The sequence below is a fragment of the Panthera leo genome, chromosome F3 (genome assembly GCF_018350215.1).
Source record: "Panthera leo isolate Ple1 chromosome F3, P.leo_Ple1_pat1.1, whole genome shotgun sequence".
Taxonomy (NCBI): Eukaryota; Metazoa; Chordata; class Mammalia; order Carnivora; family Felidae; genus Panthera; species Panthera leo.
The window spans coordinates 3168579-3184876 of NC_056696.1; the positions used below are offsets into that span (position 1 = coordinate 3168579).

The window sequence follows — 16298 nt, forward strand, 5'->3', positions numbered from 1 at the left end:
CAGCTGGGTCCCCGGCCGGCCGTCAGCACGCAGGCCACCGTGTCCCCGGCACCCTCCGAAAGCTGTCCCCTCTGGCCTCTCACAGGGACGTTCGTCTCGGCCTTCGCCGTCCTCTGCGGAGCCCGCACCGACCTCCCGGACAGGCACGTGTGCTGCGTCTTCTGGCTGAACATCGCGGCGGCCCTCATCCAGACCCTCACGGCCATCGTCATGGTGGGCTGGATCATGAGCATCTTCTGGGGCATGGACATGGTCATCCTCGCCAGTGAGTAGCCCGCCAGTGCCCTGCTTTCTGGGGCGGGGGCCGGGATTCGGGGGAGGGGGCAGGCGCCGAATGGTCTGGGCGGCTGTGATCCTGCGGGGTGTTGGCGCTTTGCAGGCAGGCCCGCCCCTCCCTGGAGCCCGGTGCTCAGGAGGGCTCACGGGTGTCCTCGTCACTGGAGTCTGCAGCCCCTTGGCACAGGGGACCCTCCCCACGCGCCCGGCCCAATGCCTGCAGGGAATCCTGAGTGCAGACAGGCAGAGACCTGAACCAGAGGGCATGAGCAAGAAAGACAGAGCTGCTCATCAGCTCAGACGCATCGGCCTCCTCTTTATCAAGGAAGCAGCCCCCAAGGACCCTGAGTGGCCGGGGCGTGGCCCGCATGAGCTGAGGTCCCCGTGCCTGGCATCCCCTGTCTCCATCCTGCAGTTTTCCAGAAAAAAGGAAAGCCTACCTGGCATCTCTGCCCACAGGATGCCCTGTGACTGTGGCGTGTGTTTTGTTTCGTTGGACAGCCAGGACAGCACGATTTGCCTCCTCCTTGGGATCTCAGCGTTGTTCGTTGTGCTGCGTGAACCCTTGCCGATCATTTGGCCCACACTTGGTGCAGACACAAAACTGTTCTGTGCGAGTGCTTAATGTTACAAAGTCAAGTTTCCCAAAAATGACTTGATGAACCTTTTTAAAAGGTAACCTGGCAGTATACCTGGAGATAAACCTAACCGAAGAGGTGAAAAATCGATATGCTGAAAACTATAGAAAGCTTATGAAAGAACTCGAAAACGACACACCCCCCAAAATGGAAAAACGTTCCATGCTCCCGGATTAGAAGAACAAATATTGTTAAAATGTCGATACTCCCCAGAGCAATCTACATATTCAATGCGATCCCTATCAAAGTCACACCAGCATTCTTCACAGAGCTAGAACAAACAATCCTAAAATGTGTATGGAACCAGAAAAGACCCCAAATAGAGAAAGCAACCTTGAAAAAGAAAACCAAAGCAGGAGGCGTCACAATCCCGGACTTCAAGCTGTGTTACAAAGCTGTCATCATCAAGACACTGGCACAAAAAGAGACACACAGATCAACGGAAGAGAATAGAGAACCCAGAAACGCACCCACAAACCTATGGCCAACTAATCTTTGACAAAGCAGGAAAGAATATGCAGTGGAAAAAAGACTCTTCAGCAAGTGGTGCTGGGAAAACTGGACAGCGACACAAAGAAAAATGAACCTGGGCCACTTTCTCCCATCATGCACAATAATAAACTCAAAATGGATGAAAGACCTCAATGTAAGACAGAAAGCCATCAGAATCCTCGAGGAGAAAGCAGGCAAAAAACCTCTTTGATCTTGGCCGCAGCAACTTCTTACTCAACACGTCTCCGGAGGCAAGGGAAACAAAAGCAAAAATGAACTACTGGGACCTCATCAAAATAAAAGGCTTCTGCACAGCGAAGGAAACAATCAGCAAAACTAAAAGGCAACCGACAGACTGGGAGAAGATATTTGCAAATGACATATCAGATAAAGGGTTAGTATCCAACACCTACAAAGAACTTACAAACTCAACAGCCAAAAAACAAATAATCCAGTGAAGAAACGGGCAAAAGACATGAATAGACACTTCTTCCAAGGAGACATCCAGATGGCCAACCGACCCATGAAAAAATGCTCAACGTCACTCATCATCAGGGAAATACACATCAAAACCACAATGAGATACCACCTGGCACCTGTCAGAATGGCTAACGTTAACAACTCAGGAACAGCAGATGTTGGCGAGGATGCGGAGAAAGAGGGTCTCTTTTGCACTGTTGGCGGGAATGCAAGCTGGTGCAGCCGCTCTGGAAAACAGTGTGGAGGTTCCTCAAAAAATTAAAAATAGACCTACCCTATGACCCAGCAATAGCACTGCTAGGAATTTACCCAAGGGATACAGATGTGTAATTTGTAGGGGCACATGCACCCCCAAAGTTTATAGCAGCACTATCGACAAGAGCCAAAGTATGGAAAGAGCCCAAATGTCCATCGGTGGATGAATGGATAAAGAAGCAGTGTGTGTGTGTGTGTGTGTGTGTATGTGTGTGTGCGCACACACATACACACACACAATGGAGTATATATATACACACACACAATGGAGTATTACTCGGCGATCAAAAAGAATGAAATCTTGCCATTTGCAACTACGTGGATGGAACTAGAGAGTATCATGCTAAGTGAAATAAGTCAGAGAAAGACAAATATCGTGACTTCACTCACGTGTGGCATTTAAGATACACAACAGATGAACATAAGGGAAAGGGAAGCAAAAATAATATAAAAACAGAGAAGGAGACCAACCGTAAGAGACTCTTAAATACAGAGAACAAACTGAGGGTTGCCGGTGGGGTGTTGAGCAAGGAGAAGGGCTGAGGGGTGATGTGATGGGTGTTAGGGAGGGGCACTGGTTGGGATGAGCACTGGGTGTTCTGTGGAAGTGATGAATCACTATTCTATTCCTGGAAAAAAAAGATATTTTGATTAAAAATAAATAAGTAAATAAATGATAACATCCCCCCCTCCCCCCCCCCCCCCACACACACAAAGAACTAAAACCACTCACCGCTGTTTGGCTCTACAATGATAAAAAGAGATCTTCCAAAATGACTTGTAAAGAAACAACAACCATACTTGCCAAAAATGGACTGAAGGGTGAGGTGGTAACACCCAACGTCTGCTTTTCCTGGGACTTTCCTGAACTTTCTAAGCAGACGGTTTTGGCCAAGTAGAGGAGAGATCTCTACAAGGCCGACCGCCCTCGGTGCATTAAGGAATTCTCACGAGTGCAGAATAGCATGATGTGTTTTAAGCTCTAGGCATCTCCTGTCGTGGTTTGGACAGAGCAGGAGAAGGTGTTACTGAGGTTTCATGCGGGGTCTTTCTTCAGACATGGAGGGAGCCATTTTGTTTCATTTAAGAACGCTTTGGCGTGTTTCCAGTGGTTTCACAAATATCCCCTCAAGGTAAGAACACAAGCAGGCCTCCAGATATTTGCGACTTTCTTGCAAAGACGTCCAGGGCAATTAAAAAAAAAAAAAAGTTCTATGTGGAACCGTGTTAGTAACCTTAGTGACTAATACTTCTCAGAAGTATAAAACATCCTCAGGGGAAATTTTTTCAGTAAAATGAAAACGGCTTAATGTTCTCTAAGCGTAAAACCACTGCTTATTATTATTTAAAAAAATGCAGAAAATGAGGAAGAGAGTGAAAAAAAAATAGCAGCACGAATAAGGAAATATTTAAAGATATTCAGAAGGAACCCCTGGCAACATTTGGGTCATCATTCCAGAGACTTTACAGAATATATTCAAATGTATCTTACGCAGTTTTTAAAATTTGGATTATTTTATGGATATCGTTCGTGTTTGAAATTTGGTGAGTTTTTTTTTTTTTGTTTGTTTCACATTTCCATGTCTAGAAATATATGGAATTTTAATTACTTTCAGGATCTCCTTTGGATGTCACGATTAAGTTTTTCCCTTTGCAGAACATAGTTGAAAAAACTTTGTGCAACTAGATGTTCGATAAACGCTTTCTGGTGACGAAAACCACCGGTGGGAGAAGGGCACCTGTCCGTCCGTCCCTGCGGTGGGTTCCCCGGTGGGTTCCCACTCCGGGGGGGTGGAGGGGGGGCTGTTGTTGACCTTGAAACCAGGAAAGGCCGCCCTTAAAATCTGAGTTTGTGCTTCTGTTCAGTTTCCTTGGCCATCACTTCAAGGGGAAACGACTTTACTTTTAATGTGTATCAGAGGGGAATTCTCTTTCACACTTTTCAATTTAAAACTAGCTATTCTCACAGCGCCCGGGTGGCTCAGTCCGTTGAGCCTCCTGACTCTTGATTTCGGCTCAGGAGGAAAGAGTGGAGAACTTCCAGACTGGACCGGTTTGGGCGAAAGAGACGCATTCACTAAGTGCGGTCTATGCTCGGGCACTGGATCCTTGGACAGCCAAGGGGCATTAGGAGACCAGTTCGTGAAAACAGAACGAAGTCCGCGGATCGCACAGTTTCCCTGATAACTGCCCCGTGCTTATGTGTGAGGCTAACATTGGGAGAACATGGCTCAAGGGTACCTAGGAATGTTTTTGTGATATTTTTGCAAACCGCCCAAAATCTGAAATTCCATCACCCTGAAAAGTGAAAGGATTAAAGAATAATAATCCCCTTAGCGAGACCTCAGAACAGACACCGCGCGTGCCTGAAAGCAGCCACACTCGTCGCCGGGTGCCCCCGTGCGGGTTTGCTGTTTCCACGCGTTCCGTCTACCTCATTGGGGCCACGGATTCTCGAGGACAAGGCGCCACCTTGCCCCTCTCTTCACACCCCAGGCTCCTCGTGGTGTCCTGCACACAGCAAACCATTCGTGGGTGCGACTCTCAGTGTCAGAGGTAGGGACGGCAGAGGCAGGAGGGGAATTCGGGAGCCCTAGAAGGATCGGGAACAACTGTCGTGCCTGGGTTCGGGGTCCCCTGAGGGTCCAGGCTCTGGGGCACACATAGATGCTGGGGCTAGGCGGGGGCGTGGGTCAGCGACCAGGCAGGCCACCCGGCCAGAGAAAATGCAGGCACCGGAGCCCGAGTGGGATCCAGCAGAACCAGTGGTTGATCGGTCAGACTGGCTTCCGGGAAGGAGGTCGTCCGGCAGCAGAGGTCAGGGAAGACGTGGGGTGGCTGTTCTGCCAGGGGGTCCCAGAGTCCGGGCAAACCAGGCAGACCCTGGGAGACAGGGACAGCCAGAGAAACAGGAGGGGAGCACCAAGCCTGGCCAGCAGTGGGAGGGATAAGCAGGGGAGTGGTTGGGAGGCTGGGGAGGGCCGTTCTCAGGGCAGACACCGCCCCCCTCAGGAAGTCAGGGTGGAGGTGGGCAAGGAGACAGAGACCGAGGCAGGCCCGTCATGGGAGCCTCCCCCTGTGTGCTCGGGGGAGGGTGCGGGCCATCGCAGGCATTCGGGGGGAGGGTGCGATCGATCGATCGATCGATCGTAGGCGGTGCAGCGAGGCTGACGGTTCCCCAGAGGGAACTGGCCGCTTCCCTAGGGGCCTATGGGATGGCCCACAGGCTCCTGACCCTTCCCCAGTTGGAACCTGGGAGGTGTGTCTGCTCTGGGAAGCGTCCTCAGCCTCAGTGGCAAAGCCTGACCCCTCGACTGCCTTTTTTGCCATCGCGCCGATGGCCGGCGGGGCACTTGGGCATTTAGGAAGGAAACCTTCCACTGGAGCGGAACGTGTCGTGTCACTGGCCTGTCTCAGTAAAAGTGAGGTGGCGCCTAATCCCTAGAGCTTTCTGGTTATTTTTATCTGGGTCACCCTTAAAATCCAGGGACCACGGGGTCTGTATCTCAGACATAATTGAAAGCCCCACCCCCCGCCCAGACCCCAAGAAGATGGGGGGAAACCTGGTCACATCCTCTCTTTCCATCACCCCAGACTGTGGTCTTAGCCGGAAACCCCTCCCATGTCCGGGTGGCCGCTCTGAGTGGGCCACGGGATACCAGTGCGAGAACCCCCATTTCCACCCCTCCCCAGGCCTTCGCTGTGGTCACTCGGCTCCTTGGATGTCCCCACACTGGCTCCGGGGATGCTCTTTTTGCGCCAGAGTCTTTAGACTTGGCTGCAGGAGGAAACCACCCAGGATGGACACTCTGAGGGGAGGACCCACAGTTGGCTTGTCCGCCCGAATCAACAGGTGGACGGGGGCTGTTCTTTCTGGGGTCATCCTGCCCCTCACCGCAAAAAAGAAGGAAACTTCTCGGTCGGAACAGAGCAGGATGATTTTCACACAGCCCTGTCCCGAGCGTCATCGACAAACATACCCCCAAGAGACACCCCCCCAGCAAGAGGACCACCAGGTTAAACCGGGATCTAAGTAGACGTTAAAACCGAGGACGTAGGAGCTTGCTGCTCTGCTGATGTGAATAACGACAAAGTACGGCCCACGACAGCCCGTCCTGGTCGCGGGTCCATTCGTCCTCGGCCGTTCTCTGGCACTCTCCCTCTGCCGCTGCACCCGCGGCAGACGCTGCGGATCGGATTCAGGACGCTTCCTGCTGATGAGTCGTGTGTGTTCTCGATACACGGCTTTGGACAACCGCTGCCCGCTGATCCTGAGAGTCGACAAGACAAAATCCGTTGGCCATCCCCCCACCCGGCCTCGGGCTTTCCCGAGGCGCTAGGTTTTCTGTGTGTGGCTCCTGTCCCTATAAAGGGTGACCGTGTGGCTCAGGCGCAGCCAGGCTGGGGCCAGGATGGGTCGCTTCCAAATCTTCAGTCTGTCCTGCAGGCATCTCTCCTTGGGCCCAGGAATTCATCTCCAGGCACCCATGGGGGGCGGCGAGGAGAGAGTGGGGGGCAGGGGGTGGTCCCGGAGGGAGGAGTGGGCTTGGTTGAGCTGTGGGGCTGGGGGTGGCCCCATGGGAGCCTCCCGTGAGCCCCTGCAGCCCAGCACGCACCTGCTGGTCCCTGGACCGGGGCACAGTCCTTCTACAGCCTCCTCCTCAGCCCCCGTGGCCTCTGTTTTTACCCTGTTTTCACCCTGTTTTCTTTCTTTCTTTCTCTCCGCTCCCTCCTGCGGCCTCACATCTTGTGTCGCTCCCAAGTTTCCCAAGGTGAGTCTGCCGATGGGCGATGGGCGGCCTCGAACCCGCCACTGGCCTCACCGTCCCCAGAACACGGATGCTCCCAGCCCACACCCCCCCCCCCCCCGCCACCAACTTGGCCATCAGGCTTTTGTTTTGTTTTTGTTTTTTAGATCTGTTTGTATTTATTTTTGCGTCTTTTGTGTATCCCGGGTTTTGCTTTTGTTTTCTTTTTGTTTCGATCTTTAGCTTTTTGCTTTGGACAACGTTGAAACATAGACAAAAGCCGAGGGCCTGGTATACTGAGCCCCTCAGCGCCCACACCGGCTTCAACAGCTGCCAACTCACGGTCACTCCTGTGTCATCTGGGACATCTTCTCTCTTTCCTACATTTCCGCCCCCCCCCCCATAATTAGGACTCAAAATTGGTGAATAATTTGGGAAATAGACAAAAAGCAGTCAAGTCCACAGAAGTTGCCTCTGGGGGCTGAGTGACCAGCTAACGGGGGGAACCTTTCAGCAGATTCCAGTGGCTGAATTTTCCCAACGGCCTCAAAATGATTAACGGTGTTTTAAAGGCTTGGAGCCCTTTGTGTCCCACACGTCTGGCTGCTTGAGCTCACACATGCGATGACAGTCTTTTGCGTCCTGTCTTCTGTTTTGCTTTCCGTCCTCCTGTCCATCCACACGTCCCAGGTGCCTGTCACACTGCCACTGCCTCCCACGGCTCTGCCCTGGGAAGTCACACCAGGCAGTGACTTCTGGGGTGTGGCTTGAATACCTTGAATTCGTTGAATACCTTACCGCCCCCACCCGGACACCCCCCTCTCCGATACCCCCAGTAAACCCAAATTTCCATGGCTCTCCATTCATCCTTCTGTTTCCCATTAAAAAGTGCATGCCCCTGGGAAAAGCCGGACCCCCCGCCTCCCTCAAGCATAGCAGTCATTTCTACTTCAGTGAGAATAAGACCTCACAAACATATTCCGGTTCGCAGGCACCTCCTGGGGAAATCCCGGAGGAAGCTAGCGCCTCACCCCGTCTCTCTGCTTCTTCCTCGCAGGCTACAAGGAGCAGGGCATCCCACAGCAGCTGTGAGCCCAAAGGAGCCGCCAAGAACTCCGGGGTGGTCCGTGAGGGGCGCACCAGGCAGCGGCGGGCACAAGGACCCTTACGTCTTCTCTTCTGCCGTGTCCTGGGTTTGGAGCGCCAAGTGGGGGCGATTTAGAAAGATATTTATTTCGAAAACACATCTGCTTTTCTTGGCAGGCTGTGAGGCTGCCCACCCCTCCCCCTGCTCCAGAAAGACGCGGGAGCCCCGAGCATCTCAAGTGGGGTAGGGAGTGGGGTCAGGGTTGCTGACAGCGAAGCTGGCATTCTGGGCTCACCCCTGCCTCGCACGGCTCCCTGGGTCCCCCTAAGCGTCTCCTGACCCTGCCTCTCCCTTCTGCAGCCCACGCTTCGCCCACTCCCTTCCTCATGCCTGAAATCTCTGGGCCTGGTTGTGTTTCGATCTTTGCTTCTCTGGAAGGAGGCCAGTGACTCCCACCCCCCCCCAGACCAGAATCCCCAACGAAGGCCAGAAGCTTTCTCGTTACACTTAACTCCGCTTCTGGCCCGCGGCCCTCCGGAAATCCTCGGGGCTGGACGGGTCTCGGAATTCCAAAAACCCGGATCCGAGAAAGAACGAGAGACGTTTACCGCCCGTTTCCTGCTGCCCAGTCGGGACCAGCTCCCCGCCGTCAAGCACAGGACCGTTTCTGCGGAGAGACGTGTGAACAGTCGGGCCGATTGGGATCAATAAAAACGCCAAATAGCGTCACCTTGTTGGTTCAGGTCAGATTTGGGCCTCAGGAAGCGACGGAAGGGAACCCAGCATTCGAGAGCGTTCGGGGATATAGAGTGGCAAAAAAAAGAAAACCGTAGGAGTCGTGCCCTTCTCTCCGGAAACCCCTCTTGCGCACGAGTCCCCAGGGACGTTGCTGTTGTGACGGGGGTTCCTCCCACTGCAAAGGGACAGTCGGGGCCTTTGTGGCACCTGCGTAAAGATTGTGAGTTGGATCCTGGAGGGGGAGGGGGGCAGGAGCTCACGGAAGTTGTTTGGGCCACTGCGGGTCGAGTGTTAAGAGAAAGGAGATCCAAGGTCATGTGACAGGTGGACATCTGCATGCCCGTTTTTGTCTCGCGGGAATTGCTAAACCGCGGGTCTGGCTCCAAGCTGTTTGCGGGCCTGGGGCTCCCCGTGGAGAAGTGGAACCCCCCACCCCCCGGCCGCAGCCCCTACCCACCACCCCCAGCCCCGAGTCGGAGGCGGCCCGATCCGGCCCCTCTGCCAGCCGCTTGGCTTTGACCAACACCCGGTCTGCTCCCGTGGCCGCCCGGGGCCGGGCTGCACTTCCTAAACCCCTGGCTGTGTCTGTCTTCCTGTCCTTTCCCCCCCTGACCCAGCCAGGCCTCTCTGCTGCTGCTTCCGTGTATGTGATCCTGTGTGTTTTCAACGCGTGGGACCAGGCTTGGTTTTCTGCAGAAAGGCAGAACCTTCCGGTGGGTGAAGACGGGGTCGTCTGGGCCAGGAAGAGACCAGGAGGCTGCTGGGAGCAGAGGATATTGCCTTCCGGCCGCGGAGGGGCAGAGAGGAAAGAGCAGTCTCTGTGGCACGTTTAGTGGCAGTCCAGACACAGGCGGGGTTTTCCTGGGTGACAAGTGTCACCCTGAGCCCGGTGGGGGCGGCCTACTACAGGGCTCGGTGGGCTCGGAAGGCCCATTCCCCTGGGCACCCCCGCCTCCGAGGCTCCCCTCCGCTGCCACCTGCTTCCGAACTGGAGAGTCCGTGAGGATCACCTCACCAGGGAGCAGCCCACTGTGGCCTGAGTGTCACCGTCATCAGGTGACGGCCAGTGGGCAGTGGCCTCCAAGGAGTCTGAGGTGGCCGCTCGGGCTGTTGGAAGTTCAGCCGATTCATTAAACGGCAGCCGGCTGCAAAGTAGGGTTCCCGTGAGCAAGTGACGCGGCACACGGGTGATGGCCCCGAGGTCCCGGGCTCACCCCAGGTGCGGCCTCTCGGTGCTCACGCTTCTGCAGGATGCCCCCCAGCCGCGGGTGTCTGGGGCAGGGACTTCAGGCACGCAGAGAAGGTCGCAGCACACGGGATACACCCAGGACCCTGCGGTGGCCCTCGGACCTGAGCGGCAGTTCCTGGGGCAAGAAGGAGCCACCGGGACCCGGGGGCGTCCCGTGCATGGTGGAGACTGTTCAGTTCCGAGTCCGCGGTAGAGCCGAGGACCTCCGGCCGGGAGGCCCAGGCCCCGTGGGAGCGGCGGGGGACGGGGGACGTCGGGCCCCGGTCCCTGCACCCTTCTGGCCGCTGTGGGGCGGGGGCCACGGTGGGGCCGACACGCTCCAGCTGCCCCTCTGCCCCGGCTTCAGAAGCGGCAGGCCTGGCCTTGGAGCCGGTCCCCGGCTGCACTTGAGGGGGCGTAAAGAAGGGACCAGGAGCAAGATGCCTTCCCTGTGTGGCCCCAGAGCCGTGTGTCAGCCCCGACGACGGGGGAGCTGCCCGGTCCTAACACGGAGGACCAGGCCCCCCGCCGTCCCTGCCTGGGGGCTCCAGGCGCTCTGACCACCACTCCCAGAGGCAGGGCCGTGACTTCAGCTTCATGCGGACGCCCCGAGGGCCGAGGAGCAGCGGGCAGGACATGTAGAAACAGTGGCGGAAGCCACACGGTCACCATTCGCCCGGGAAGAACAGGGACCCAGGCGTCAGAAGGAAAATCCCAACACTGAGCCCTGAGGCCAGCGCAAGGCGGGGCTGAGTCCCCAGGAAGAGAGAAGGCCTTCCGGAGGCCTGGGGCTCTCCAGGGGGAAGGCTGTCCCTTTTGCCACAGCTCAGCTCTTTAAAATGCAAAAGTAAGTCTCAAATGCTTTCTTCCCGAACCCCCATCCCTGCACAGAGGGGTGAGTTTGCAAGGGTTACTTTGGTTTTGCCTGGATCCTGCGCCCCGAGCCCCTCCGGCTGCCACGACACTCGCTGTTTTCACCCCGTTGGTGGCATTGGCAAAGAAAGCCCGTGTGTGTCGCGTCAACCGCTTAGGGACCCGGAACTTAGACCCAAGCCCCCCAGGTGGTGGCCGCAGACCTTGTTCAGCGTATTTATTACTCCCGCTTGGTGGTTGGTTCGGAGGGCTTTCCTCAGAGGGACCGCAGGTGGGTCCCAGCTGCACTGTGACCCTCCCTGGAGACCGTGACTTTGCACGTGCGGGAGCCGTCTGGAGCCGCTGCTGACCGCGAACCTGCCCCGGGGCTGAGCAGAGACGGGCTTCCTTCTTCTCAACGGTCCCCCCGGTGCTGGCGGCAGGCGGTTCTCGAAGGCGGGGCTCCCTGCCCTGCGTTTGTATCCAGAGAGCACTCCGTGGACGCTGGTGTGGACTGACAGGGGTCTCCCGGCGCCCTGGCTGCCACGCCCTGCCCTTCCCGCCCTCGGGGGGGGGAACAGCAAAGTGAGTGGAGGCAGGAGGGGCGCCTCTTTCCGCAGAGGGCGCTGTGTGTGTGTGTCGGGGTGGCGAGGAGGCCAGGCAGTGGGAGGGGAGGCCGGGAGCGGCCTGAGCAGGTGGGCGTTGTTCGGGCTCCCGCGTTCTTCACCCGCCGGGCTCCTAGGGCTTCAGAACGCTCACGGGGTCGCAGGCGTGCAAGCCACGTGGGACCCTCCCTGTGGTGATGCGTGGGGCACCTCGGGGGTGACTTCCAGCTTCCGTGCCGTTCGTCTCTCCTCCCGGCTCGTGCCTCCGTTTGACCATCTGTAGGCTGGGGACAAGGAGGGGCTGGGCAGCCAACGCCGGTCGGTCCCTTTTCTCTCCGAGCCAAGGGCCTGGAGGATGAGCCCAGCCCGGGCGACCCTCGATTCCATGGTCCCGTCCCGATCCTGTCACAGCGGGAGGCAGAGGACAGGGTCGCACGAGTACGGGTCCTGTTTCCAGTACAGCTTGTCTCTCTCCTCGGATTTGGTCCCCGGCCCCTCCCTTCCTGCCTGGATTTGCCAAAATGCCAGCCACCCGCAGTCCAGCCCGGGCCACTGTCACTGTAGGTGAGGCGCACAGACACATGCACACTCTGTCACACATGCGTGCAACACCCCACGCACACACACGTGTGCTCACAGCCCCTTTGGTTGCTGGGTGAGGACGAGACTGTCTGGGGACTTAGGACTGGGTGTTTCACGTCTGCAGAGGGGCCTCTCACACCCCCCAGGAGCCGTCCCTCCGGCGTGGCTTTGGTGGGTACAGTTCCCCTTTATCATCTGCAGGGCCCTGGGCCTGGAGCTCTTCCTCCTGGGGACCCTTGGCTCAATACCCCCACCCACCAAACCCACCTGTGCTCGTCCCCCACGCCTGGCTTGTGGGAGGGACAGCGTGGGTCTGCCCAGAGCGGCGGGGACCGTGATCCCTTTCTGGGCCCTTCTGGGGCTAGACGGTCCTCTCCTCTGAGGCTCCTTTTCCCACCACCCTCCCACCGGCCCCAGGACGGGACGCAGCGGGGAGAGAAGGGGATGGAGGTCAGGCCCACCCCGCCTTCTGGGTCAGCGCCTGGCTGGGCGTCCCCACCAGGGAGCAGGCGATGGTGGCCGTAACTGGCCCGGGCACCCTGTGGGAGCACTTGGCTGGCCCTCTGCACAGGCCGAGTGATAGGCCTGTCGTAGCTGGTGCCAAACTTTTTTAAACAACACACATAAACGCAAGCCTGGGTGTGTGCATATTAGCCGAATTTATATTTGGACGAGTGTTGTGTTGAGACTTGGAGTTTTTGACCCGTGATTGACTGTTTGGGTCTCTCTTCCTTCTGTTAAGCGAATCCCTGTTCGTTTCCGTGGTTCTCTGGCAAGACCCGCTGCCCGGTCTCCCAGGGCTCGCTCTTTCTACTCCTGCCTAGACCCACAGCGGCTTCACCCCACCCGCGGCCACTTCCCTTGGGGTCCTACGAGCCTGCCAAGGGGGTTTTCCGGCACATTCCGTGGACGGGAGCCTTCCTCGGTTGTACGAGAGGGAGAAAGTCTCAGGTTGGGGACCTGGGGAAGCTTCCAGACTTGCAGCCTGGGGCCCAGGCCTGCAGCTTTGCCTTCCCAGTGTCCTCAGGACAGAGCCCTCGGCAGGCCCGCCCGCCACTGCCCGGGGCCCCTCTGCTGCCCGGGGCCCCGTGCCCCTCGAGGCGCCGAGCAGGGCCCCGACTTCCCCAGCGCCCCGCCAGCTTCAGAAGTCACAGCCCAAACGCCATGCCGTATACGTCATGGCAGACAGCGTGCATGACGCTAGGAACCTGTATACATAGCCCCGTGTACATATTTATATATTCCTATTATAAATACACAAAGCATGGCAATCCTTTGGCATTCCAAATCTGTGTTTTTTTTAAATCCTGGAAATACAACTTTAGACACCTTTTCTTCCTGTTTCTCTTTTCTATGTAATAAACGTTCATGTGACCTTTCTGGTGGCTTCTCAACCCCCTGTGTGCTCTCATTTTTCCGGCTGGATGGACCCAGACTTGGTCCCCAGGGCCTCCCGCGCTCGCTCCGCCAAACCTGCTGATGCTGTTTTCTCGGCACGAAGGCTGTCTGTCCTTCCGAGGGCAGGGCTTCGTTTCCCACCCTCCCCTTCTCCTGGGGGTAGATCTTTGGTGTTCTGATCCCTTTGGAACTGGGAATTCACCCGCCACCCTGGGCATCGCCCCCCCCCCCCCCCCCCCCCGCCCCCGGGATCGCCAGGAATAAGGTACAGACGGGATTCATCCCTATAGACGCCTGGTGGGGGAAACGTGTGTGACGTAGACGTTCGGGGGCGTGTTCAGAAGCGGTTAGGAGCACTTCTAATGAGCTGTTCAGCCCCAACAAGGGACCGGTTGAACTACTTGGGAGGAAGGGCAGGGCACGGTCCAGGGCCCCGCCGGCATTTTCTTCACCGACGGGGTCAAGGCCTGGAGAGCTTATCGAGTTTGTGGACGAAGAGGAGCAAGCGGACGAACAAACCGGGATTCAGAAAGCCCCTGACGGGCAGGCCCCAGATCTGTGAGCTGACGCTAAGGGCTCAGCGACAGAGCTGTCCCGGGGAGCGAGCGCCCCTCGCCGTCCCTCACGCCGTGAGTCAGGTGCACTAGGAGGAGGAGGGGGTTCTGGAATGCCTCGTCTGTAGAGTCGCAGGCAGCGCCCGGCACCGGGGAAGGCGAGTCTCCAGGTGTCGCGTGCTGGGGCTTCTCTGGCCTGTCGGCCGCAATGCCCTCGAGTGTGTAGCACGGGACTGCTTCAAAGTCCCGTCAGTCCGTGAGACTCCGGGCTCAAGCGGGGCGACCTCCAAGGCCCCAGAAATGGGCCTCGGGTTGGCTCAGTCTCTGCTAAACCCGGGCCTAAGGCTGGCGATGACCCGAGATACACCCCAGGGAGCCTTTCCTGATCAGGTGCATCTTCCAAATACTGGGCTCAGATCACCCCGGGAAGGCCCCGCGGAACAGTGCAGCGTCAGAGGGACCCCCTTCCGGGCGTGGGGGGGCACGTTGGGCCGCGTGAAGGCGTCTGTGCCCCAGAATGCCCCACATCCCCAGCCCCCAGGCTCTGGGAGAGGCCCGTCACAGGGAGGGACACACAGGGCCCGGGCACGAGAAGGGCCGCGCTGGGGTTTGTGGACCGGGCCTGGCCAGCCGGGTCGCTGAGACCTCACACAGTGACAGAAACCAGGAATTGCCGAGGAGAAGCGGGGACGGGGCAGTGGCCGCTCGGGTGAATGGGGCACACTTTGACAGCCTCCCGGGCAGCGGGACCTCCGGGGCCTGGGGGAGCTTGGGCGTCCCGATCCCGTCAAGACGCCGCGGCTCGGGGGCCCGTGTCCTTGCGGAGACGGGCGGCCTGAATGGCCCCTGGGTGGGCCATTCCTCTTTCCACTGACTTGGTTTGGGCCCCCAGAAGGGATCAGGCTCTGAGACGAGCGGTCAGAGCGGCACACGTTTCTCTTTTCGCCAAAAATAGCCACGCTTAACACACACACACGCACACACACCCCTCTAGAAAGCAAAGAAACTTTTAAAACTGGGGACGTCGTTGGCGGAGGAGGCAAGCACTTTGCAAACACTCAGAAGCTTCCCCCCACCCCCATCCAAATCCTCCCTGGCGCCCCAGGCCCAGCTCCAGGACTGTAACCGCCGGGCGAGACCAGACTGGTCCTGTGGCCCTGCCCTCCACCCCTCTGCTCCCGGGCCGGCTGTTCCCCCCCCCAACCCATACCACCCACGTGATGCAGGGGGAGGCTGCCCGTCCCTCCACTCAGCCCACCCAGCCCTCCCGCTCAGCTAACCTGCAACGATCGAGGGTCTTTCCTGAGATCCTTGGGATCTTTCCTCCTTGGTCCTGAGGCTGTGTTTGCAAGCCTGAAGCCACATCGGGCCTGAGGCTGGACGAGACAGCGGCACGCAGGGAGATGGAGGAGGGGGTCCCCAAGGCCGGTGCTAGCCTCGCCCCTCCCATCACGGGCCACGGTGCTCCCCGCCCTTCCTGCCTCTCTTGATGCTCCTTCCTTCCTGTGAACCGGCTCAAGTTGAGCTTCTCTCACTAATAACAAAAGGAGCCCCGGCCTTCACCAACCGCGGACGCACGTTCGCATGCACACGCGCCAGGCCCGGGCAGGTGATCGGCGAAGCCTTTCGCGTTGACGTAACATAGGCTTCTGTCCCCGTTGGCACCACCCACCTCCCGCTCCACCGTCCCCTCCTGTAAAGGTCACAATACGTAAAGAAAAAGTTGGGGCGCCTGGGTGGCTCAGTCTGTTGAGTGACTTCGGCTCAGGTCATGATCTCACAGCTCGTGCGTTCGAGCCCCGCATCGGGCTCTGTGCTGACAGCTCGGAGCCTGGAGCCTGCTTGGGATTCTGTGTCTCTGTCTCTCTCTCTGCCCCTCCCTGACTCAAGCTTTCTCTGTCTCTCTCCAAGTAAATAAACAAAAGGTCCAGAAAATGTTAAGCCACATGTACAAATCCTTTCTTTTCCCATCGAGCTGACGGCACGTGTGGATGTCCAGGCAGGTGAGGGCCAGGCAGGACATCTCAGCGGGCTGGGGGCACCGCCTGGTTAATGAGGGTCAGTTACAGCGTACGAAACCAGGGCCGGGGTCCCAGGACCAAGATCAGTGTCTCCTTTCTGAGCCCACGTGAAAAACCGCACCCAGAGGTTGGCAGTCTGAAGTCCTTGCATGAATTCTCTGCCATCAGGGATCCTCGGGGCATCCAGCCGCCCAGACCTGCCGGACCGGCCGCACAGCAAGGCCCAAGTCCCTTGACAGAGGGAACCAGGTTTCTCAGACACGAGACGCCTCCCCCACATCGTGCGGGGTCCTATAACACTTTTCTTTCTCTTGTGCCACCCGGGTCCCGTTCCAGGCAAACCT

At 57.7% G+C, this 16298-nt stretch overlaps 1 protein-coding gene across 3 annotated transcripts in view; it reads left to right on the forward strand.

The window, feature by feature from the left end:
* The window catches only part of STUM (stum, mechanosensory transduction mediator homolog), a 63034-nt gene extending 49612 nt beyond the window's left edge, over nt 1-13422 (forward strand). For 2 of the 3 annotated variants that reach the window (XM_042925121.1, XM_042925124.1), the window contains exons 2-4: nt 86-265; nt 6905-6913; nt 7947-13422. In XM_042925121.1, the coding sequence (XP_042781055.1) occupies nt 86-265; nt 6905-6913; nt 7947-7981 (224 nt within the window). In that variant the 3' untranslated portion in view covers nt 7982-13422. The remainder of the gene's footprint in view (nt 1-85; nt 266-6904; nt 6914-7946) is intronic. The other variant, XM_042925122.1, reaches the window with a different exon arrangement.
* The last annotated feature ends 2876 nt before the right edge of the window (nt 13423-16298 follow it).